The 24,241-nt window shown below is 47.1% G+C and overlaps 1 protein-coding gene across 1 annotated transcript in view; it reads left to right on the top strand.

The window, feature by feature from the left end:
* The window catches only part of CLPB (ClpB homolog, mitochondrial AAA ATPase chaperonin), a 144,062-nt gene that overhangs the window by 109,653 nt on the left and 10,168 nt on the right, over positions 1-24,241 (top strand). The window contains exons 7-9 of the mRNA XM_012645724.1: positions 8,298-8,412; positions 18,751-18,828; positions 20,098-20,153. Of these exons, the coding sequence (XP_012501178.1) occupies positions 8,298-8,412; positions 18,751-18,828; positions 20,098-20,153 (249 nt within the window). The remainder of the gene's footprint in view (positions 1-8,297; positions 8,413-18,750; positions 18,829-20,097; positions 20,154-24,241) is intronic.

The following is a 24,241-nucleotide window of genomic DNA, read 5'->3' as shown; positions in this document are numbered from 1 at the left end:
TCGCTTGAGCCCAGGAGTTTGAGGTTGCTGTGAGCTAGGGTGACGCCACGGCACTCTAGCCCAGGCAACACAGTGAGACTCTGTCTCAAAAAAAAAAAAGAAAAGTAAAATGAAGAGAATTAAATAACGTAGTACGTATTTATGAATGATATCTATATGCCAGGCTCTGGGCTCAAAGGGAAGAAGATGAATAAAACACTCTAGGAGCTCACTGTCTGACAAGCAGATGGGCAAGTAAACTGTGACAGCACTCAGTCATCAGTGGTGTGACTGGCCAAGGAAGACTTCCTGGAAGAGTTGACAACTGAGATAAATTTCTGGTAAAAGCATTCTAGCCCACTACCTAGACATAACCACTATTAATACTTTTATTTATAATAATAGTAGGTGTCATTTATCAAATGTATCTAGGTACTGTGCCAGGTGCTCTAATACATATTTTTTCTAATCCTATAACAAATGAATGAAGCATTTCTTATTACCCCGATTTCACAGATAAGAAAACTGAAGCTGCAAGAATGCAAGCAGGTGACTTACAGAAAATCAAATTGTTGCAAGTGACTATTAGGATTTGAATCAGAGTTTTCCTCTTATAATACTGTGGTAGCCTTTTCTGGACAGCATCTATGTATATGTATATGGATGGCCTTTTTTATTGACCTGGTTGATAGTCTACTGTATATAGCAGGGGGTCTTTAGCTGGCAGCCATGTTTTATGTAGCCAACCCAGAGTTTTTCAAAAAAGTAAACTTAATGCCTTGGGGATTGGGAATGTGCACTTGCCAGCCACAGGGTGCCCCATCCCCTATTGTATTATGTCCTTGGTTGTCAGGCATTTGTTTTTCCTACTTGGCTCCGAAGGTATTAATGATCCTATTGGCTCTGAAGGAGTTATGATTTTGTTCTATATTTGGAATCTGATTTTTTTTTACTTAATATTATTGGTGATTTTCCCATTTTAAAATTATTCTTAAGCCTAATTTTTTATTTCATTCTGCCCTTTAAATTATATCATTTACATCACCTTAAGTAGCCTGATTGATTTTCTCCTCACTGCTGGCTTCCTCAGTTCTCTCGGCGTTCCCTGTGCTGAAGCTTCCTTAGGCACCCCTGAGAAGATCCAGAGGTGGATGAGGCCCAGCCCCCTCCCTCAGGTTGCCGTCCAGCTAGGGAAGAGGCAGGTGCTCTGAGCTCTGATACCTGCAGCCCAGCTATCTTAGGAAGGTTTGCACAGAGTTGGTGAGGGCTCTGAGAAAGCATGGATTATCTCCTGGCAGAATGAGCAGGCAGGCTTCATAGATGAAGTAGCCTGTGGTCTCACTTTGAAGGATTTCAATGGATGGAGAGTTTAATACTTAAAGCCGAGACCATTTTCATGTCTTAACTAAGAGGAGAAGGAGAGGTGGAAATATATCTCTGTGCACATGATAGCAGATAAAACAAAAATATGGGGAGCTATCCCATGATGAATATTCAGCTGAGGGGGACGCGCTCGTGCCAGCTTGCATCTCCACTCCCGATCCTCACTCCACTGAGACTCACGAGGAATTTATTGCTCATTTTAATCACACCCAAAGAATGCATCGGCAGGAATATTAGGCAGATAGGCCTATCCTATATATTTTATTTGCATATCCCAGTGACAGGATCACAAGCACATTTCCTATCTCTATATTTTTTCATTTGCTTCAGGGGTAGCTGGGGATATGATGCTCCCTTGGGCCCACACTCCAGTCTGAAAGCCTGGGCACTCTGTGAAAGCTGAGCGAAGGCTTCCAGGAGAGGAGGGGTGGGGCACACAGGAGGCTATGAGGGTTATCTTCTTCCTCCCCATGCCTTGGTCTTCTTACAGGTTCTGGCTTACCTCATGCCCGGCCCCGTGTGGCTTACTATGGGCCATAGTACTAAGCACTTTATCTGTTTTTTTCAGCTTTTAAAAAACTTTTTATTGAAATATACTTGTATAAGGTGCACATATCAGTAATATACAGCTCACTGTGTTTTTACAAACTAAACACACCTGATCAAGAAATAGAAATAGCCTGGGCATGGCAGCTTACACCTATAATCCTAGCACTCTGGGAGGCTGAGGTGGGAGGATCTATTGAGGTCAGGAATTCGAGACCATCCTGAGCAAGAGGGAGACCCCATCTCTACTAAAAATAGAAAAAAATTAGCCAGGCATGGTGGCATGTGCCCATAGTCCCAGATACTTGGGAGGCTGACACAGGAGGCTCACTAGAGCCCAGGAGTTTGAGATTGCAATGAGCTATGATGCCACTACACTCTAGCTAGGGCAACAGAGCGAGACTCTTATCTCAAAAAAAATAAAAGAAATAGAAATAGCAGCACTCAGAAGCCTGCCTCATGTTCCCTTCTAGTCACTGCCTAGCCCCCAAAGGCAGGCATTATGCTAATTTTTTTAACTTTTACTTTTGCATAATTTCAGAAACAGTGCAATGAATTCCTGTGAACCCTTCACTCAGATTCCCAACTGTTAACATTTGCTCACACTTGCTTTATTATTTATCTATATAAATAATATATGAAGATATGTAATTTTTTCTGAATCATTTGAGAGTAAGTTATACACAGAATGCCCCTTTATCACTAAATACTTGTATGTATTTCCTAAAAAACAGGAACATTTTCTTATATAACCTAAATACAATCATCAAAATCAGGGCATTGATATTATCTAATCTACAGATGTTATTCAGATTTCTCCAGTTGTCCCAATAATTCTCCTTACAAGAAAAGAAAATTCCAAATTCCAGGTTGTATTCGGTTGTTATATCTCTTTAGTCTTCTTTAATCTGGAAGAGTCCCTCAGTCTTTTCTTGTCTCTCATGATCTTGACTTGACATTTTAACAAGTACAGGCCAGTTATTTTGTAGAATTTCCCTTAATTTGGGTTTATCTAATGTTTCCTTTTGATTCAACTCAGGTTATGAATTTCTGGCAAGAAACACCCTCTGGGATTTATTTTCCACAAATTCATTAGGTACCCCTGTACTAGAAGTAGGAATAGAAAATTTGTGTTTTAAGTCTCATCTCCCTAAATAGACTTTGAACTCCCTGAAGACAGGGAACAAGGCTCACCTCCAGGTGGACAGTGCAATCTGAAGTTGGGCAAGGGTTAGTGTTCCGTCTCTATTACTTGCTGCCAGTGGAACCTTGCTTGAACTTACTTAATCTCTGCACTGTCAATAGCCGGTCCCAAATCAGGCAAGACCCATCAGTGGCTGCTAAAACTGGTGAGTTGAAGTTTGAGGAGTGACAGGGTATTTACATCATGTCAAAGTTTCTCCCCACAAGATATTTATTAATTAAAAAGGGAAAAATGATATTGGAGAAACCTGGCAGACACCAGTTTAACCAAGTGATCAAAGTTATGACATAATCCACATCTTATGCCCTGATTCAATGCACTGAGAACACAAACTCATTTTCTCACTTTAGCCAGTCCTTGCCTTTCTTAACTTCTCTCACCAGTCTTGTCTCTAGATCAGTCCAGCTATTTGCAGAGGAATGACATGATCAGATTTACATGTTAAAAATATGGCTGTGGCAGCAAAAGGAAGGTAGATTGGAAGAGAGGAGAATGGAATCTGGGATGCTGACCTAGTAGTTACCACGTGCAATGGGGCTGACCTGCTTTGTGTCCAGCCTTCCTCTACAGGGATGTACTTTATGGGCTAGTTTAAGAGACTTTCAAGTCCTTGGGTGCCTCTCTCCTCCCATGGTCTAATGTTCCCGTCTGCTCTGCATCCCCTAGACTTATTCGTTGGACCCCTAGGCTCCTCTCTTACCATTCCTCATTCCAGGGTTTCTCCATTGGCGCCCCCACCCCAGTCTCATCTTTTACCCTCATGCCCTATGTCGACCTCCCTAACCAGTCCTCTCTGTCATCCTGTTTCAGGGTCCTGACTATGACATGAGTTAGAGTCTGAATCAGGGAGTCAGCAATATGGGGCATATCTAATGCTGTCTGTGAGCAGCAGGTGGACTCTGTAGAGCTAACCTCCCCATGAGAGGCAAACAGCAGCCTGGCCTCTCTTCTCTCCCCTCCTCCATACATACCCACCTTCCCACTGTTGCCCAGGGTCTTATTCTGCCTGCCCTTACCCCCACCTCAGCTGCCTCTCAGTGAACACACTGTCATGTTCAATGTCAGACCTGTCCCCTGAGAGATGCCCAACAGTCGGGATGCCTGCCACACCCCTTCTCCTGGATCCCTCCCCTGCAGAGCCACTCAACACAGCCACCCATCTCTGAGCAGAGCAAGCCCAGCTAGGCTTCGCCTCGGCCTCCCAGCCCTTTCCTGTAAATGCACTCACAGCCAGGAGGGGTGCCATATTAAATCAAGACTGATGGAAACCAGTGGCTATGATTATCCAGGCAAGATGCAGCATGGGAAGCTGGTCGCTGCCGGCTCCAGGTGAGGGCTTCTGAAGTTAATTGCGTGTGGCTTTTATTAAGAAGATGCTCACTCCCCCACTCCTGTTCTCCTGGGTGGCTCCTTCACAGTGCCTCTCTCAGTCCAGCGCCCTCTGATTCTGCAGGCTAAGTTACCTGCCTCATTTTTTCTAGTGGAACCCCATCAAAGCAGAGCCTTGAACTTAGTCCTGTGATCTTCTTCTCCATCTCTTCAAAGAGACAGGAACAATAGTAGCCTATATTTGTGGAAGCCTTAACAAACTCCCCTCCCCAAAAATAGAATGTAGAAATCAAATATTTTACTTCTCTAGTTTCCTTCGCTGGCTACCCTTTCACAAGGCTGGGCACATTGCTCATGCCGTAAAAAGTCAGTCAGTCATTTAACACATTTTTTAGTATAAACTCTGCTAAGCATTAGGAAAAGAGCATGAAGCAGTAACATACATGGTTTAGTCCCAGTGTCTGTACATTTTTATCAAGAAGGCTGATTGATTTTCAGAAGTTTCTCTGAATTGGCATAGGTATTTAGGGCTTCAGGCCGGGGAGAACCAGAATGTGCTCAGAGATTTAGGCCACAGTTTGAACTCCTCCCGAGACCACCTAGAAAGCTCCTGAGAAACCAGCCAATTCATTGTGTAACCTTCCCCAGCCCACCCTTGTCACCTCCGTAGAAGTCAAGGACTCTTTCCCTTTGCCCAAGAAAATAACAGGAATACTAGACACCTAAAATCATGACACTGAAGAAGAGTTATAGGAAGTATATATGTTTCCATGGAGAAGACTTAGGAAAGCCACGATGTTCATACCCAAATCAACAAAGTAGAAGGAAAAGTCATGTTAGGCTCTGCCTGGGACAAAAGGAAAAGGCATGTTCTGTGAGGCCCCACAGATCAATAGATGGAAAGTACCTTATAGCAAAATTCTCTACCCCGTAAGGAAAACTGACAGCCAGAGATGAACTGCTGCAGGTAGTAGAGGCGTCTCTAGAACTTGGTTAGTGTTGAGACTGTATACTGCAGACCTAAGGTCCCTAGAGGAGGGGGTCCTAAGAGCCACTTCTGGGGCAGTGGTGGCACCCAAGTGAACTTGGCTCCTGGCTTCTGCTTGAGCCAGAGCAGCTCTTCTTTTTTAATCTATGGAGCCCTACATACAATTAAATTAGTTAAAAGGATTCCTGTACCCAAAAAACAGGCAATGGATTAGACAATCTGTTATCAAAATGCGGTAAAGAAGGGAAGTAACATTTATCAAATACCTAATAATGGCTAGGTACTATGCTAGCCATTTGAGTCACTCGGACTACCACTTATATGCATATATACATTTGCTATGTGCCAGAGACTCCGCTAAGTACTTTATATACATTGTCTCATTTAATCCTCACCAGCATCCCTCAAGGATTCTACTAGATAAGTATGAGTACTATCCCTATGTTACAATGAGGAAAGCTAAGATTCAGGGAGGTGAATGAACTCCCCAAGGGCAGTTAGCTAGGGAATAGATGAGGTGAGGTTTGAACTCAGGTCTTTCTGGAGCAAAGCTTGTTCTTTCTGCCACGCAACTTGCCTCACTAAGCCAAAGGAGGAGCCAAACTTCAGATGGAGGACAGCTGTAAGAATTAAAGGAGACACTGTGTATAAGGTGCTGAGTACAGTGCCTGGCATACAGCAGCCATTCCACAAACAGTAGTTACCTTTATCCACTCAGCAACACATATTGACTCCCCCCTGTAGTCAGGCCCTTTGCTAGGTGCTAGAAGTATAGAGGTAAATAAAACATGGTCTTTGTAACTAAGGACCTCACAGGTGAGTAAGGAGAGACAAACAGGAAGTACACCAGAAGTCCCAGGCTCCATAGACAATACCATGTTTAAGTTGAAATTTCTGGGGCACGTGGAGGTTGGTAGAAATAGAGGACTTTTGTGGTGGGGTCATAGTGTGAGCAAAGGCCCAGAGGTGGGAATATTCGGGGACTCATCACTGAGGGGAAGTGAGGAAACCTACTCAACAAACCCTTGGAAGCCAGCTTCCATCCCTTCAAGCTCCTTCCACTGCCTGCCCGACTGCAAGCTGGCACTGTCCCAGCCGGTGTGTGTGCATGTCACCATCACAGCCTTCCAGCCCAGTGGACCCGAGTGCTGAGTGAGGCTGGGTGGGCAGGGAGGAGGAAGAGGCAGATATATGGCTGGAGTCGGCAGAGCGAGGTGATGTATGTGGCGCCTGAGGGAGCTGCATAGTGATGCTCTGGATTCTAACCGGCAAGTGTCACTCCGCTGGGATCGGCGCCGAATTATTGCTCCATATGAAACCCCAGGACTGATGGGAGCTTTCAGTTACAGACTGATAGCAACAGCCAAAATTGGATTGTTTGCTATTTATTTTTTTTAACTTCTGTCAAGGTCACTACTATAACAGGAAAACACTGCCCAAGCAGCAGGTATTTTTTATCCACTCTGCCCACAAGAGCAATCTGCAACCACAACTTTTGTGACAGGGCCTTACCTTGACAGCTCTCTTTCTAGAAAGATGTCAGTGTTACAGGGGATTGGGGGAAAGGAGCCTCCTGAAGACCGGGTCTTTCCTGGATCTTTCCAAGATCTGCTTCCTTTGCCCCCAGCTCCCAATGTCCATAAATGCTCTCTATCCTCAGTCCCATGCCCTTATGCCTCCCTGTCTGTTCTCCAGACAGTCCCAGGGCTCCCTCCTGGCTCAGTTCTCCAACTTCTTGAAGCCTCCTGTTCCCCAGAAAGCCCCTGTTCCACATTTATGTGTCCTTTTCTTCTCTGTACCACCCCATCTAGCTGTTAATTCTCCTCTTCCTGTCTGTTATCAAATTCATTTTTGCAAATACTCACCAGATTCCCGTACTGTGCCAGGACCCGTGCTAGAAATAGCAGTGAGTAAAAGATAGTGTCTGCCCTCAGTGAGTTCATAATTGATTTAGAGGACAGACTCACAAACATTCAACAAACTTGTTTTCAAGTAGTTTTTTGGTTTTGTTTTTTAGTGAAAGGTACAGTGATAAAAATAAGCATTCATGCTTTGAAACCTTAAGGAAAATGGTTGATTCTGCCTGAGAAGTGTCTGTATACAGGCCCTGTCTCATCTCTTGACTTTAAGTTGCCTGAGGGCAAGGCCTGGCTCTCCTCTTTCTCAGTGACCAAGCTCAGGCCTCCTCCTGCCTTTTATGAAATGGATGAAGCCCAGGGCTGGACATGCTAGACACTCAACATTGAGTAGAAACTCCCAGCAGACAGGACACAGTCCTCCCCCTTCCCCTGCCCTACCCTTTCACCGTGGCCATGCACAAGCCTGGGCCATGCACACAGCAATTGCTGAATAATTATATTTCATTGAAATGTAGTATCATTGAAGTAGAGGGTGCTCATAGCTCTGGTTTGAAAACTGAAAAGGTCTCCAAGAAGATAAGAGGAAAGGGAAAAGAATTTATATTTATTAAGCACTTGTTCCGTACCTGGCATGGTGCTAAGCCCATTATGTAATCATCACATTTAATCTCCAATTTACAGATGAGAAAACTGAGGTGACATCTTGTAAGTGCTAAAGCTGGAATTCGGACTCGGGTCTTCTGTCAGACTCCAGAGCCAGGTTAATCTATTAGCAGTACTTACTCTAGCAGAATGAGCGAGGACCTCTGGGCAGTGGCCACCTGAAGAGAAGAGATGATGTAAGGGCCAGGACAAGGGGAGATTAGGAAGGACTAGACTAGCCTCCCGTGGTCATGAGCAGAGCTAAGTAGCAGGACCCCTGGAGGTGCAGACCTGTGTTTATTCCCCTGAGTTGAGGGATAGAATAAAACTAGGGTCCCACTGGGCCATTTGTCCTCTCTCCCCACAGTACCTGGAGAAGCAGCGGAAGCGTGAAGCCGAGGAGCGGCGCCGCTTTCCTCTGGAGCAGCGACTGAAGGAGCACATCATTGGCCAGGAGAGTGCCATCGCCACAGTAGGTGCTGGTGAGTATGGGGCACACCAGCCAGCACCAAAAAAGGCAGGGTAGCTCATGCTCTGCTGCAATGAGGTGTACATCCCATTGTCACCAAACTGGAAAGATGCAGTTAATAATATTAAAAGTTGGCCAGGCGCAGTGGCTCATGCCTGTAATCCTAGCACTCTGGGAGGCCAAGGCGGGAGGATCACTTGAGCTCAGGAGTTCAAGACCAGCCTGAGCAAGAGCGAGACCCCATCTCTACAAAACAGAAAAAATTAGCCAGGTGTGGTGGTGCACACCTGTAGTCCCAGCTACTCGGGAGGCTGTGGCAGGAGAATTGCTTGAGCCCAGGAGTTTGAGGTTACAGTAAGTTTTGATGACACCACTGCACTCTAGCTGTAGTGACAGAGCAAAACTCTCAAAAAAAAAAAAAAATACTAAAAGTTAATGTTTGTTGAGTACTATCTCTATATGCCAGGCATTGTTATAAGCTCTTAGCATGTCTTGTGTCATTTAATCCTCATAGCAGTCCTATGAGTTCGGTACCACTAAATCCCTGTTTTACAAATGGGGAAGCTGAGATACAGAGCACTTAAATAATTTGCTCACAGCTGTCTTCCTATGCTTAGAATCTAACTCTGACCTTCATCTGGCTCACTACACCCACCCCCACTTTTCAGATGGGAGAACTAAGACCCAGAGAGGAGTGGGAACTTATCCATCACTAGTAATATGGCAGCTGAGCCAGAACTGGAATTTATGTCTCTGTCTGCCATCCTGGGACTCTTTTATCACTTCAGTATAGTTTTGTCAGCAGCTGGCCTAATTTTAGAGAAAGCACCCTGAACAACTTTTGAGTGCCTCCTTCTCTACCCCTGAAGCTCTTATTCCATACTCTGGCTCCTGGGAGTCTGATATAACCCCTAATTTAATGGCCATCCTGCCCCTGCAAACCCTGCTAGACAGATATATAAAACCAGGGTTCTGCCGAGGACAGTGGCCTCACCTTTGTTCTCCAACTCTGGTATGTTACTCCTCAAGAGTGATTTCAGACAGACGAGGCAAGGGAAGAGGAACCCTAGGCCAGGCTGAGACAAAGGTGTATCCCCAAGGCAGTGGTTCTCAAAATGTGGTCTCTGGACCAGCAGCAGCAGCATCCTCTGGGAACTTCTTAGAAATCAGATCTCAGGACTCACTTCACACCTATGGAATCAGAAACTCTGGGATTTGTGTTTTAACAGGCTCTTCAGGCGATTCTGTTGCTCAGTGAAAGCTTAAAAAAACCTGAAATGTCTTGGTAAGTCCCACTTGCATGGTACTTACCTCTCTCTCTAGCTATCAAGTTCCACGAGAGGCAGTCCAGCAACTGCTAAGGATAGCACCAGGTTCTGCTCACTGAGAAAAGGAGCCATCAAGGTGAAATTGTGGCTGCCCCTCTGGGACATTCTTGGGCAGCGTTGTCAGCCCTAGGATACCAATCAAGGGAGTAATTGAAAAATGAAGGCAGCTGCCCCTGTGACACGCCAGGCCTAGCCTGATCCCCATCATCTTCACTTAGCAGTGGGGCTCACGTCCAGCTTGCAAGCCCCTCATCAGGGGCCTGACCCTATCAACAGGTAAAAGGAGCCCGTAGACCAGAGCTGCCTCACCAACTAGAGGTCAGAAGGCTGCCTGCAGGCGTACACGGGAGCCGGGGAAAACTTTTTTCAATACACAAGGCCTCACTGCCCAGGCCCAAACCACACCTGGCTGCCCTTTTGGGTCTGGACACGGACATCCATCCCCAGCCACCACCTTAGAGGTGGCAACCCCTGTTCCTTTGTCCTGTGTGTGAGGTGGAAGGAAAGGACACTCTGGGAGCTCTCATGGGTTAGGTAGCGAAGGACTAGCCCACAGAGACACAGATTACCTGGATGGAGGTTAAGGAAATGTCTCTTGCCAGAGTCTCATGTCCACCTTGGCCAGGACTGCAGCTGCCATCATAGTGTTTTCCCTCAGCTTCTCACACAGTCCTTTCCCAGCAGGCTGCCTGCTGTCCTCTGACCTCCTACTTCTTACCAGCTCCTCAAGCCTGTCAGAGGTGAAGCCCCACAGAAGTAGGGTTTGGTGGGAGGCATTGATGGAAAGAATTAGCCAACCTGGGCGCTTAGCAGCTGTGCAGCTCAGGCACTCACTTAGCTTCTTTGAGCATCAGCTTCCTCACATGTGTGATGGGGTGCCACATCCAGGACTGTCTGACTCTAAACACATGCTTTTTCCAGTAGGTGCCAGACAGCAGTGATTAAAACCTAGTCCCTGTCCTCAAGATGCTCACAGTCTTGAGTTAGGTCCTGTGCTCTTTAGGTCAAGCCCACAGCTATTTCCTTCGACCTAGAACCGATTCTTAATCCTAACCCCAGCTCACCTCTTCCCCTGGCCCTATGCCGACCTCTGATGCATCGCTCACCTAGTGTCTTCTTCTCGTTGGCACAGAGTAAGAAAGAGTACATGATTCAGCTCCCCACCTCCGAGAGCTGTCAGAATATGTACCCTGAGTGCTTCCTTCCGCCTAAAAGCTCCCGTCCTATCACCTGAACTCTGCCTCAGGTCAGAAGTAAAATGGCTGCCCAGGAAGGCCCTAATCCTGCTCTTGTGGTATGGAGGCTGGCCCTGCTGTGGCTCCAGTGACCCTAGAACAGACAGGCCATCGGGGTTGGTGAGGTTGGTGCTTTTTTACCCTTATTTATAAGGTGATAACCGCGCCTGCCTTGCGGAGAAGCCCTGAAGCTAGGGATCCCAATGATAAAGTTCACCACCATGTTGAGTCCCTGTGACCAGCTCCCAGAGGCTTCTGAACCCAAGCATGAAGGAATGAGGCAGTCTGGTGGTTGCAGCTGCCAGCCCAGGAGTGTGAAGCACTCTCTGGGTCAGAACTTAGGGTAGGCAAGCAGCACCCAGGACTTCAGGACCTCAAACTGAGCAGGTATACGCGAGTTAGGTGGATCCAGAGGCTAGGCCAGGCTTCCCTGGGTCCTGTAGGCTAGTGCCACATGTGTGCTAGGGACTGGCTGGGTGGAGCCTGGCACCCCATGGGTACCGTGAAGATGGGCAGCCAGAGAAGTGCCGCAGAATGAATTGATTTGATAAATGGCCATTTATTACCCTCACGAATTGGCTGAAACCAATTTCGGTCACATCAACCCCTGGTAAGTGCTGGGATATTGATTTGTGCAAAGTAATACAGTGAATTTATCAGTGTGATCCCCAGCTGCAGGGCCTCTAGCAAGGCTGGCGCACAGTTACCGCCTTACAAATGGAGGAGATAAAGCACCAGCCCCCACAGCAGGCCCTATGGCATCTTTAGTCTAGGGCCACTGGAGCCAAACCAGGGCCAACCTATATACCACAAACCAGAGCCTTGGCATTGAAAATGAGACTCTCCTTCCAGAATCCAAAGCTGCTCTCAGTCATGGGAAGGGGAGGGTGCCTACCCTGCAGGCAGACCTCCTGGGAGCTCAGCACCTCTTAAGCCCCACCATGCTCCTCAGAAAAGCAACCAGATGTCTATTCAGAACCAGACTCTTCTCCTCCCTAGCCTGCCCACTTCCTGTGTTCCGATCTGCATAAAGGACCACCATTCACTGGCCTCCTAAACAGAAGCTTAGATATTTTCTTGACTCCCTCCCAACCCCCTGTACAGCTCATTAAGTATCAAGTTCTATCATTCTGCCTCCTAAATGCTTCTCACACCTGGCCTTCCCCTCTGTTCCTGATGCCAAAGCCCTAGCTCAGGACATCACTGTCTCCCCACCTGAACCACAGCAGTGGTCTCCTTACCAGTCTCTTTGCCTCCTTTCCTTCCTCTAGAATCAGTTCTCTTCACTAGCTGGAGTGATCTTTGTAAAACACATATTTAACAATGTCACTTCCTGTTTAAAACCTTTGAGTGGCCCCTGCTGCCCTCCTGCACACACCAGCCACAGCAGCCCACCTCTGCCTCCCTGCACATGCTGTGTTGATTTCCTGCCTGCCCTTGTTGCTGCCACTCTCCCTGCTTGCAGTCTTTCCCTTCTGGCCCTCCCCTCCCCCCTAGCCCATCTCCCGCACGCTGGTGGTTTTTACTTCACCTAAGTCAGTTCAGGAACAATTGACTGCAGGCTCCTTGAGGGTAGGTACCATGACTTAATTGTTTTGTGTTCTCAATTCCTGGCACAGCACCCTGCTCAAAGTAGATGCTTAATGTGGTTTGTGAAATTAATGAATTTAGTATAGCCCCTGTCCATCTCTATGATATGCTCTGAGGAAAGAAGAGAAGTTGTAGCACCTGCTCTCCAGTAGCTCACAAGCATCCGGGGAATGTGACCGTAACGAAACAGTTTATTACAACCATACTAATTGACCTTTGGCCCCTTGGGTAGGCAGGCCATTCTCCAGACCTGTTCTAAGAAGCCTCCCCTAGGCAGCAGGTCAACTAGCACACACCTAACAGCTTCATTGGTTAGCTCCCTCTGACCAGGGACTTGGCCCGACACCCATCTACCTAGTCTCTGACACCCATCTACCTGGTTCCAGGCAACCCTCTGAAGCCCACATACTCCCCTGAGGAAGCTCTCCTGCTTCAACTGCTCTTCTCTGCTGGAGTCTGGCCCGTTACAGAATCGCAGCATCACCCACATGGCCACCAGGGCGCACCACACTACCTCATGCTTCACTTCCCTCTTTGACTAATCCAAAAACATAATCTTCCCAGCTCTGTACCTTTCTAGACCTCCCTTTGAGTCCTAGTTTCTGACCTCAGAAATACATCCAGGTAATGATAGTGATTAGCTTACAAAGCTACTTGCCATTCCACACCCACACCATGTCAAGTTCAGGCATCCCTGCCTCTGCTGTCTGTTCTCATTGCCTGGACTGCCCTTCCTCCTTGCCTGCTGAGACACTCAAGACCTAGGCCTTCTGCACGATGCCCTCCCTAGTCCTCCTTCTGGATTCAGGGCCCTCCAAAGGTCAGGAACTTCCCCCAGGGTGGGGCACACAGGTGTGTAAAAGCTTGTTGAACTCAAGTGAATGTAGTCTGAGACTGTTTTGACATTCCGCCCCTCCTCAATACAGTCTTCTCTCAGCCACCTTTCTGGAAGGGTGCTGCTCCCTCAGGTGGTTCCTACCTCCAGCATGCACATGTGCACATACACACACACACACACATGATGGGAGGGCTCATCAAAAGCTATTCTTTGCATTTGTAAGATGTTAACCACTCTGTAGCAACAGTTTGCCTGCAGAAAGAATAATCCTTACTCAGATGTTCTCTCATGATCCACCAAGCCCGAGGCAGCAGTATCCACTCAGTCAGTAGGCCCTTGTTAAGTACTTACCATTTTCCTTAAACCTATAAGCAGTAGTCAGGAAATTGCTGATAGACATTTGGGTGACTCTCAACCATGAGAATCCCTCTGAGGGACTGGATCCCCTAGGAGATGTCACAGGCATAGGACAAACATGTTCCAGATTTGCCCCTCCCACACTAGATCACTAGAAATTATCAAGGAAGATGAGTCAACCCACCCAGACTGCCCCAGAACCTTGTGCTGGATGGAGGCATAGGCCTGGGCTGGGAGGAGGAGGTAGCTCTTGCCTCTCTTTGGTTTTGCACACGATGGGGCCTTCTTCCTAAAATGTCCATCATACCCCCAACTGCCTGGCAGCCCCCTCTCATCCCTTAGGCACAAATGTCAGGCAGGCACAAATGGCTCTTCCCATACTTCTCCTGATGCACCCACCCCATTTGGAACCCACAGTTTTCGTAATAGCATTTGCCTCAAAGTAACAAGCCTTATGTTCAGCCTCTTTGTGGGTGCCCCAGCACCTAGCACAGAGCTTGTTTGCCAAACAAATGCATAAGGCTCCCTAGAGAGGGGTTCAGAAAAGAGTAGAAGCCTTCTTCACCCAAGGGCAGTAGTAAGCACCTAGAGTGCTAAGAGACTCTTGGGTCCCGGCTTCACTCTTCTCCTCTGTAAAATGAGAGTTTTTTTGGTTTTTTGTTTTTCTTTTTTTTTTTCTTCTTTAAAATGAGAATTAAAGTACCTATTCTTTCCCCCTTGCAATTCTAGAAAGACCAAGAATTAATTCATTTACAACAAGTATTAAACCAGTATTGGGCTAGTCCCAAGAGTCCCTCAGGAAGGACAATACCCAGCACCTGTTCCCATGGAATATACAGATTGGGGGCACACTCTCCCACCTGGATACATGGGCACAGGCAGATGAAACCCCTCACACTGCCCCTCTCTGAGCCTCAGTCTCCTTCTATGTAAAATGAAGATAATACCCTCTTCTCAGGATTATTGTAAGGATGAGAGAAATATCTATAAAGTAACAAAGCTAATGGCTACTGCCGTTGCTGCCGCTATGACTGCCATTATTTTTACTCTTACTGTTATTCCACTCTTTGCAACTTAAAAATTGCTTTCATAACCATTAACTTATTTCATCTTCATGTGGGGCTGACACAGCATGTGTGACTATTCCCATTTTATAGATGAAGAAACTAAGGCTTTAAAATAGTAAGTATTTTATTCAAAGTCAATCAACTAGTAAGTGACAGAGGCAGGACTGTAAGCTAGATCGTGTGACTCCTACCCGCTCCACCACTGCACCCTGTAGATGAATGCAGACCAGAGAATACAGACCTGTGAGTTAACGGGGTAAATGTGGTGTGGTGGAGTTAATGGAAAAGAGTTGTTTAAGCTGAACTTTGAGGTGGTCCAGTAGTGACAGACGTGGCCAGAAGGCAGAACACAAGCAAGGCAGGCACTGCACAGCATGTGGGGAGGCAGAGGAGCCTGGTCGGCACTTGCAGAGATGGGAATGGCCAGAAAGGAGGCCGAGCTGCCTGTGCAGAGGGTCTTGATACCGTCTCAAGCCCAGAACGGTGGTCAGAGGAGGGTCTGGGGACAGGGGCTTCTGAGGCCCTATGTTGAATGGCTGAGCAGGCCAGATTGAAAGACCACAGGGGGAACTTTTTCCAGGTGAGGCAAGGGTATGAGGAGGTACTCTGGCATCTGAAAGTCAGCAGGGGAGAGCTCACTGCTTCCTGTTAGCTCCTAAAGTACAGGCTAAAGAGTCGGCCACATTAAAGCCCAGGTTCTTCATTTATGCACCTGTGTAACCTTGAGCAGGTTACCTAACTTCTTTGTACATATCTCCTCATCCATAAAACGGGAATCAAGTTCCTCTGCTCTGCTTACTTCATACGATCATAACAAGGCTGAAATGAAATTATGTCCACAGAATTTCTTAATAGACTATGAAGTGCCACAGAGTAAGTTGTGTGTTTGCTGGTCCACATTGAGAGCACTAACACCTATGGCCACATCCTACATGGGCCCATCCAGGTCTCTATCTGTGCCAGCCTCTACCGGGGCCTGACAGGAGCCTCAAGGCTCCCAGCATCGGTCCTCAGCCACCCTGCCAGCCCCACACACTGGGGCCCGTTCTCCAGTCCTTCCTAGTGGCCTCCATTTTTCATTCTGTCGGACTCCATCTGCTTGGCCGTTTTTCTCTTCTGTATTATTAGAAGTATCCAGAGTTGTAATTGTTTAATGGTTGGCATTTCGCCTGTTTCATGGGGGGCCCACATCAAGCCCACCCCAGACTCATGTCCTAGATCTGGCAGAATTGACCAGAGACAGCTGTGCAGTGGAGTCTGCCTGGCATTATAAAGAGCTCTCTCCCAGGTGCATTATTAGAAAAGAAGGGGGGAAGATGGCCCCAGGCATAATTCAATTCCACATTCTCCATGGTGTTTTTTGTACTGCACAGCCCAGCAGTGTGCAGCTCTTGGTCGGCTGGGATGCTACTCTGAAAGAAAAGCCAAGATCAGAACCTCAGGTACATGATACCCTGGGGAACCCAATTCCCCCCAGGCCACCTGGGGGGATGCCTGGATACACACGCCTCTCTCAGAATCCCACAAAGCCTGAACACCATTCATGCTCAGCTTCTACCCAACCTAGATTCTCAGTTTAGCCAACTTTTAGAAGAATGTGGCTCCTTTCACATGGGCTGTCTCTCACCCCCACCCCAACACACATAAACACATGTCCAGACACAGTGTTCACAACAGTGTAGCCTTTGCCATTTTAATACCTTCACTTCCCCAAATACCCCCACCCCAGCTCCCTGTTACTCTCAGGACACCGGGGACTCCCTCCTCAGCCAGGCTTGGACTTCTCCCTCTTCATCCCCAGCGTTCAGCTACCTGAAAGTCTGTGGGTTCCCCTTATAACCAACCCTTCCAGAGAACCTGGGCTAATTAGCTTAGCGAAGAGCTGGATTCTAGCCCAAGGGAAATGTTAGACTGAGTGTTTTCCCAATCCTCTTCCAAGATTCTTAGGATCTTCTGGGCAGGCCCAAGTGGCTAGTCTGATGTCCTTGAGGTTGCACAGCTTCCAGTCTGTTTCTGCCGAGGCCAGAACCAGACAAACAGTAGTACCTTAGATAGCAACATTAGAGATTGAGGTAAGAAAGACCGCAAGCATGGAGCTGAACTCCTAAGACAAATAAATATTCCAGACCTTCATAATCTGATCCCACCTACCACTGCTCTTGTTCATTCCTGTCTCTGCACCTCTATCGTGGCTACCTTTGCCTCTCCAAATCCTGCCCAGCCTCTGTGATCCATCTTCAGTTCCACCTCTTCCAGAGAGCCTTCCCTGACCTCTGCAGTCACTTTGAAACCCAGCCACATAGTATATAGTATTAATATTTAGGATTTTGGCACCTCAAAACTAGCAGACACATCCCTAAGATTGTCAGCTTTCTTGATTGACTAGGGTTCCAGGCCTATATCCCTGACTTATATCCCTTTGCTGATCTCCCCCAACACTCTGGAGACCAGACCAGACATGCTGTTTCATCTGCAGACTGAGCTTGACATTACACAGTGCTCTGTCTCCTTCCTGCTTCTTACTGCCATGCTTCCATTAATGTTACCCAAATTGTTACTCACTTTAAGCAGCCTCATGTGATTTTAAAAAAGAAGACAGGTTTAGAGAGAGAAGCAACTCTACCATCTACTAATTGTGTGACTTGGGCAAGCCTCAGTTTCCTGTTCGGTATAATGGAGTTGAGAATAATACTTTCCTTTCAGGGTGTTTGTATGGGTCTTGAATAAATACATTGTTGGTGAATTTTCCAATTGTGTGTAGCGCACAGCATGATCAATAAATGATTCTTCTTATTGTTCTGCCTCACTCCGCCCCCTGTTCTTATTTTTTTTATTTTTAGAGATAGGATCTCACTCTAAGCTGATTGCAGTGGTGCCTTCATAGCTCACTGCAGCTTTAAACTCCTGGGCTCAAGCAGTCCTCCTTCCTCAGTCTTCTGAGTAGCTGGGACTACAGGCACACACCTCACACCCAGCTAATTTTTAAAAAAATTTTTTTAGAGACAGGGTCTCACTATGTTGCCCAGGCTGGTCTTGAACTCCTGGCCTCAAGCGATCCTTCTCCTTGGCCTGCCTAGTTGTTGGGACTATACATGTGAGCCACTGTGCCAGCTTTACCCCCTGCTCTTATACTTGAGTGATGCTTCTGTGCCTGATTCTCCCACTCTGTAGTTAAGCACTTAGTTTTCTCACCTTGAATGGTTAGCCCTTGATTACATACTTCCTCTTAAAGAGGAGAGGTCAAGTCTTGCTGTAGCAGAGTTGAGCCCCCAAGGAAACTAGTACAGCTCTGTCCCACTCCCCACACTCCCCCTCCTCCACCACTGGAGGCCATGGTAAGCAGGGATGCTAACCAAATGGCTTACCCGTTCCATGCCCCGAGCTGCACACTACCTTTGATTGGTTTCCAGGAAACACATTTGGCTATGTTTCCACTTCCTGATGTAGACAGTAAACCAGACGTTCATTTCCCCAAATAGGAAAGAGTCCAGAGCCTACAACCCAGATCCCCAAGGCCCTGCCATGGGCTTCTGCCTCTCCTATTTGCATAGAAGGCAGGCCCACACTCCCACCAGTGATAAGTAGTTGGTAACCAGCGGGTGCTAAAGTTCCTCTTGAATTCTCCTTCACCAATCCCCCACCCCCTTCACCTCCATTCACCATCCACCCGCCTTTCAGTTTCCCTGGCAACGCTGAGTGCTCATCCTGGAAAACTTTATCCGAAATCTGCTCTGGGCAGCTTTCCAAATCCATGCTAACCTGATTAGGTGTCTCTAGGGGCCTTGCCAGCTAATCAGATTAGGCAGCACTAATGGTAGTGAGGACTTTGAGTGGGCGCAGAGCAGTAAAACATATTGTATACTTAGTGATAATTATCCTGCCTTTTGTGTCATTGATTTATCTGCCTCCCTCCCCATCTTGTGTGTTTGGCCGTAGCAATCCGGAGGAAGGAGAATGGCTGGTACGACGAAGAACACCCTCTGGTCTTCCTCTTCTTGGGATCTTCTGGAATAGGTAATTGGGAGCAGATCAGCCAGTGAGGAAAGAGAGCTGGGGGAGTGCCCAGCCCAAGCCTGACAGCGCCAGCTGCTGTGGGCCAGGGCCACACGACCCCCTCTAGTTCAACTCCCAGCTCCAAAAATAACTGCCTCCAAATTATAGAGCCCCCAAGAAAAGAGGGCTCTGTGTTTTTTATCATCTGTCATATTTATCAAGAGCTGGAGTTATGCTCCTCCCTCTGGAAGCTGTGGTGCAAGGACTAATTCACCTGGAGGACCAGGCCCTCCAGGACCCGTTAGCCCTGGTCCAGACACTCTGCATCCCTGGAACCTCCCTTTCGGGGACAACTGAAGCACCTCTTCTGGCCAGCACAGCAACCATATTCAGTACAGCCTAGCTTTAAAAAGCAAAAGAAGGCGCCCGATGACCAGCACAGTGCCAGGTGCATAGCAAAATTGGTTGCAGTAAAATAGGTTGGGTATTTTTCTAGCCAATTGGACTGGATTATCTGAGGCATTTTCACCCCCTCACTCTGTGCCCTCGCAGACCCCGCTCTCTTCCACCACCACCTCCCACCGTGGTCTTGATGGGAAATTTCATGGTTTAGTTGCCTCCTTTTCCCCTCCCAGCATCTTCATGGGCCTCTCCCTCAGATGTAAGGCCCCAAAAGTTTACCACCACCTGACCACAATACTATAGAACTTTAAAACTTCTATGCTAGACAGTGACTTCCAAAGGCTTTACCACCATACCAAATGGCCCTTCAGAGCCACCATTTCGGTATTGTCATTCCTTTATGTTATGAAGAAGGTCCGTAAAGCCAGTGAGAAGTACTCTCCCTCCCCTCCAAGCCTCTGGTTGGCATGGGGTGCCAAGGCCTGGCTGAATTGAATGATAGGACCATGAGCGTTGAGAGATACAGGGCAGTGAGCCAGGAGGTCAGGACACTCCTAGGAGAGGTGAGGTTTGTGCTGGACTTAAAGGACAAGTTGGCTCTGGATTATAAGAGTCAGCCTCTTACTCTTAGGATGCCGCTAGGGAGAAAAGGCTGCAGTCCCCATCCACAGAAAAATCAAGATGTAGTGCAGGCTTTTATTCTGATCCCAGCTTCACCACGAATTTCCTAGGTGACTCTGGGAGAGTCGCTGACCTTCTCTGAGCCTCAACGTTCCATCCATAGGATATATTAATATTCTTTCCAGCATTCATGCATTTCTAGTTTCTTGCATTCCAGCAGATAGTCATCTGGTCCTGACCCAACTCTTCTCCCTTCTTTCTTACTAGGAAAAACAGAGCTGGCCAAGCAGACAGCCAAATATATGCACAAAGATGCCAAAAAGGTAAGAGCTGGGACCTGGGCCTGATCCGCAAGCCAAGGAGACCAGGTATCCCCAAAAAATCTGAGCCTCTCAGAACTGGTCATAGCCAGTCAAAAAGATGGGCCCTGCCCAGGAAGCAGGCCTCAGCTCTGGCCCTAGCTTGGCCACCAGTTGCTCCAGGGATTTGGGCAAATTATCCCATCTTTTTGTGCCTTAGTTTTTTCATCTATGAAATAAAAATAATACTCCTTGCCCTGCCTGACTCTCGGGGCTTTGGAGAGAACCAAATGATACTCATCCACAAAACATTTTGAAGCATCTACCCTGTGCCAGGTGTTGTACAGGGATGCTGCTAATACAGCGTTTATTAGCTGTATTACCCCCTGCCCGAAGGAGCTCAGGCTGGAGAGGGAAGCAGCTTTGGAAACATACCCTACTGTCCAGTGAAGTCAACACTGTGCTACAGGGAGTCTCGGAGGCTGCAAGAGAAAACAAGTAGCAATAAGAGGATGCCTATATCTTCTCACCATCCTGCATGAGCTTTTAAACATGGTTTTTTGCTCCTTAAGCCTGCATGCTCATAGTCCTCCTTCCCCCATGGCTTAGAGTCCTGGATCTCCACAGGGGAGAGCCATCCCCATCCCCTATTTGTTTACCCTTGGGCTTTCCAAAGCTGCTCGGTTTGACTTTCTAGGCTGACAGGAAATGCTTTCATGCAAACAGCACAATCCTCAGGGAGAACACAGAAACATTTCAACAAAAGCCAAACCTTCTCCTACAAGCCTTCTCAGTGTTGAGGCTAAGGTCCCCCTGCCCATCGCTGGAGGTTGCCCAGATGCTCTTGCCTAGTTTCCATGAGGAGCCTCCCCAGCCAAGGTGATGAGGAGTTGCTTAGGCCTCTGCCAGCCAAGGGGCCCCAGAAGCACAGAGTTCTGGACTCCTGTTCTTCCACTGTCCTCTCTGCTCTCTGTCACCTCCCTGAGAGCCTGGCAGCCAAAGAAATAAGGTGGCTCAGACTCTGAGCCCACCCTCTGCCTGATAACTAACTGAAGGCTCTTAAGCCTCCCTGGCTCTTCTGCCAGGAGCTATGTTGTGCTTCAGCCAAACCTGGAGCAGACCCACCTGACAGGCAGGCAGGCAGGCAGGCAGGCAGGTAAGAAGTAGCGCCCGCCACTAATGTGCTCCGACTAGAATAGCATTTTTAAGACAATTCATCAGGTTAGCAGCGATTGAAACAATTAGCACTCTGGAAAGGGCCATAAACTAGCAGGACTATTAAGGAAGATGCAGTTACAGGCAGGAACCACCTGATTAGGGATGAAGAATTCTGAGTGGTTTAATTTTAATACTGTCAGAAAGGTTAATATTTAATTACAAATTATAATCTCCTTATCCAAGCTGTCTTCATATGTCTTCATACACAGTGGGAGTAGAAGGAAAGTATCTGCTGACTTGCTGGTATAGAAAGGAGAAGGAGCTTGTTAAAAGACTAATAATGCAAGTAATTTTTTAGTTGGCACATTTAAATGAGAGACAGATTTACAGCAGCGCAGGATGTCCTAAAGGCGTGATGATGGTGTCCTTCAACACTTCCCTCACCCAGAAGAAGGAAGTAACACCATCACCCCTTGGAGACAGTGGACTGTGGTGGGCAGAGCTGTAGAGCTGGCCATTCCTTGGCTCACATTCCAGTCTTTCTGCTTTCTACTGGCCCTAGGCAGGTTATTTTACCCCTCAAAGTTTCAGCTCTTTACCTTAAGGCAAAGCTATCCAATCCGTTATCTGAGGTTATCTTGAACAAGTGAGATAATAAGAGTCGCATCTGGCTCAGGATTGAGTACACAGTAAGTGCCTACTTCCTTGGCTTGTATTTATTCATTGCCTCATACTTTCCTCAGCAGCACCCCATCTACTCTCTTAATTGATCCTGTGAGGAAGATAGCCTAGATGCTAAATTAGATCCACTTTTCACATGAGAAAACTGAGACCTTACAGCACTAAGGGCCTTTATCCAAGGTCACTTGTTAGGGGAAGAAGTAAAACTAGAATCCAGTATGTCAGCTTCTCACTCCATACCATTGTTCTTGGAGACTAGGTTGTAAACTTGTCAGTTTGTCCCTGTTTCACATAGGGAGATGAGAGGCATAAGAATAAGTCCATGTATTTTATTTTTAAATCACAGGTGGTGCTTCTGTAAAACTTCTGTACCTGTACCAGCTCTGTGGGCCAACTCATTGCAGAATCTGTATTTAGCATACACATTTTCTGGCCATGTGACAGGCATGTTGGGACCTGCCTTCAAAATTCAAGAGAGTCTTAGACTTTGAGCTGTCTAACTAGTGCACCTGACACCTCCAGGACCTAAGGAGTGATGTATGGAGAGTGTCACATATAGGGCCCACTGTAAAATAGGTTCTTACCAAACAGCTCCCTTTCATTTGCCTGCCAGGATGGCTGATAAAGTGAAATGAGCACTGGCCTGGGAGTCCAGTGCCTTGAATTCTAGTTCTGGCTCTCTGATCCGTAGTATCCTCATTTGTAAAGACACACTAATAGCTCCAGACCTTGCTGCCTCACAGGCATTGTTTGCACATTTATGTACTTTCTTTATCAGATCTACCTGTGAACTTATTTTCTTCTCTCATTAGCCTGTATGCTCTTTCTCCCAAATTGAGCAGCTTTCATTACTAGAGTTAATAATCCTTGAGAAAGAACCTTAATGGTGTCCTGTGAACACATCTTGAGGTAGGATGGTGGAGCCCAAAAGACTTGCCATTATAGTGGTAGTAAGATGAAGGGATGAAGAACAGGTATCTGAGTCCAGCTGCCTGGGTTCAAACCCCAACTCCACCCTACTATGTGGAGTTGGCTGAAACCTTGTGTACATCTGTTTTCTCATCTGTAAAGTGGGTTCAATAACAATGCCTATCTCATTAGATTGTTAGGAAGGTTAAAGGAATTAATGATGTAAAATGTTAAACACCATTCATTCTTGGTACCTAGTAAACAATCAATACATATTGGACGTTACTGTTATTATTGTTGCCTCACTTTGTAAATAACCCCAGGCTAAGATCATGTGAAACCAAAATGATTCCAGCCAAGAAAATCAAGCCCAAAGACTTGTTCAAAGTTACATAGAAAATCGTTAGAGGCTGGGCGCGGTGGCTCATGCCTGTAATCCTATCACTCTGGGAGGCTGAGGCGGGTGGATCACTCAAGGTCAGGAGTTTGAGACCAGCCTGAGCAAGAGCGAGACCCCATCTCTACTAAAAAATAGAAAGAAATGATCTGGACAACTAAAAATACATATATAGAAAAAATTAGCCGGGCATGGTGGCGCATGCCTGTAGTCCCAGCTACTCGGGAGGCTGAGGCAGAAGGATTGCTTGAGCCCAGGAGTTTGAGGTTGCTGTGAGCTAGGCTGAAGCCATGACACTCTAGCCCGGGCAACAGAACAAGACTCAGTCTCAAAAAAAAAAAAAAAAAAGAAAAGAAAATCATTAGAAGAACTAGATGAGAACCCAGGTCACTTGACATAAGTAAGCACTAAAGTCTGTACTCCCTGTATCCTGGGACATTGATTGACATCTGGGCACAAAGCTCAGAATGCTTCAAGTAAAGACTGCCAAGAGCCCAGCTGATTGGCAGAAGGGAAATATGAGGTAGTGTAGCTTAATGGCTAAGAGCACAGACTTGGAGCCAGATTGCCAAGCTTGGGTCACCTTGGGCAAGTTACTTTAATCTATGATTTTGTTTTCTCATCTGTAAAGTGGGGGTGATAACAGTGATTACCTCATAGACTTGCACAAGTTCTAAGCCCCTCGTAGCTTGCTTAGAACATTGCCAGATGCATAGTAAGCACTCAGTGAATGTTAGCTATTGGTAATTAGAAACCCATCTTGTGGCTTATAGCCCATCGTTCCCTCTGGGCAACACTCCCTGCTTCCCCATGGCCATCCTCCCACCCTTCCTGAAGCCTGCGTATCTCTTGGCTGAGCTGCCTGGGGACCTTCTGGGAATAATGCTGGCTCATGCCCCATGCACTCCAATAGCAGTGCTTTCCCCCATCTGGCCTTAATAGCTGCTCTAGCCCTGTCTCTCCTCTT

This window comes from Propithecus coquereli, unplaced genomic scaffold (genome assembly GCF_000956105.1).
Source record: "Propithecus coquereli isolate 6110/MARCELLA unplaced genomic scaffold, Pcoq_1.0 Scaffold235, whole genome shotgun sequence".
Lineage (NCBI taxonomy): Eukaryota > Metazoa > Chordata > Mammalia > Primates > Indriidae > Propithecus > Propithecus coquereli.
This window is presented reverse-complemented; position numbering and strand designations above follow the sequence as displayed.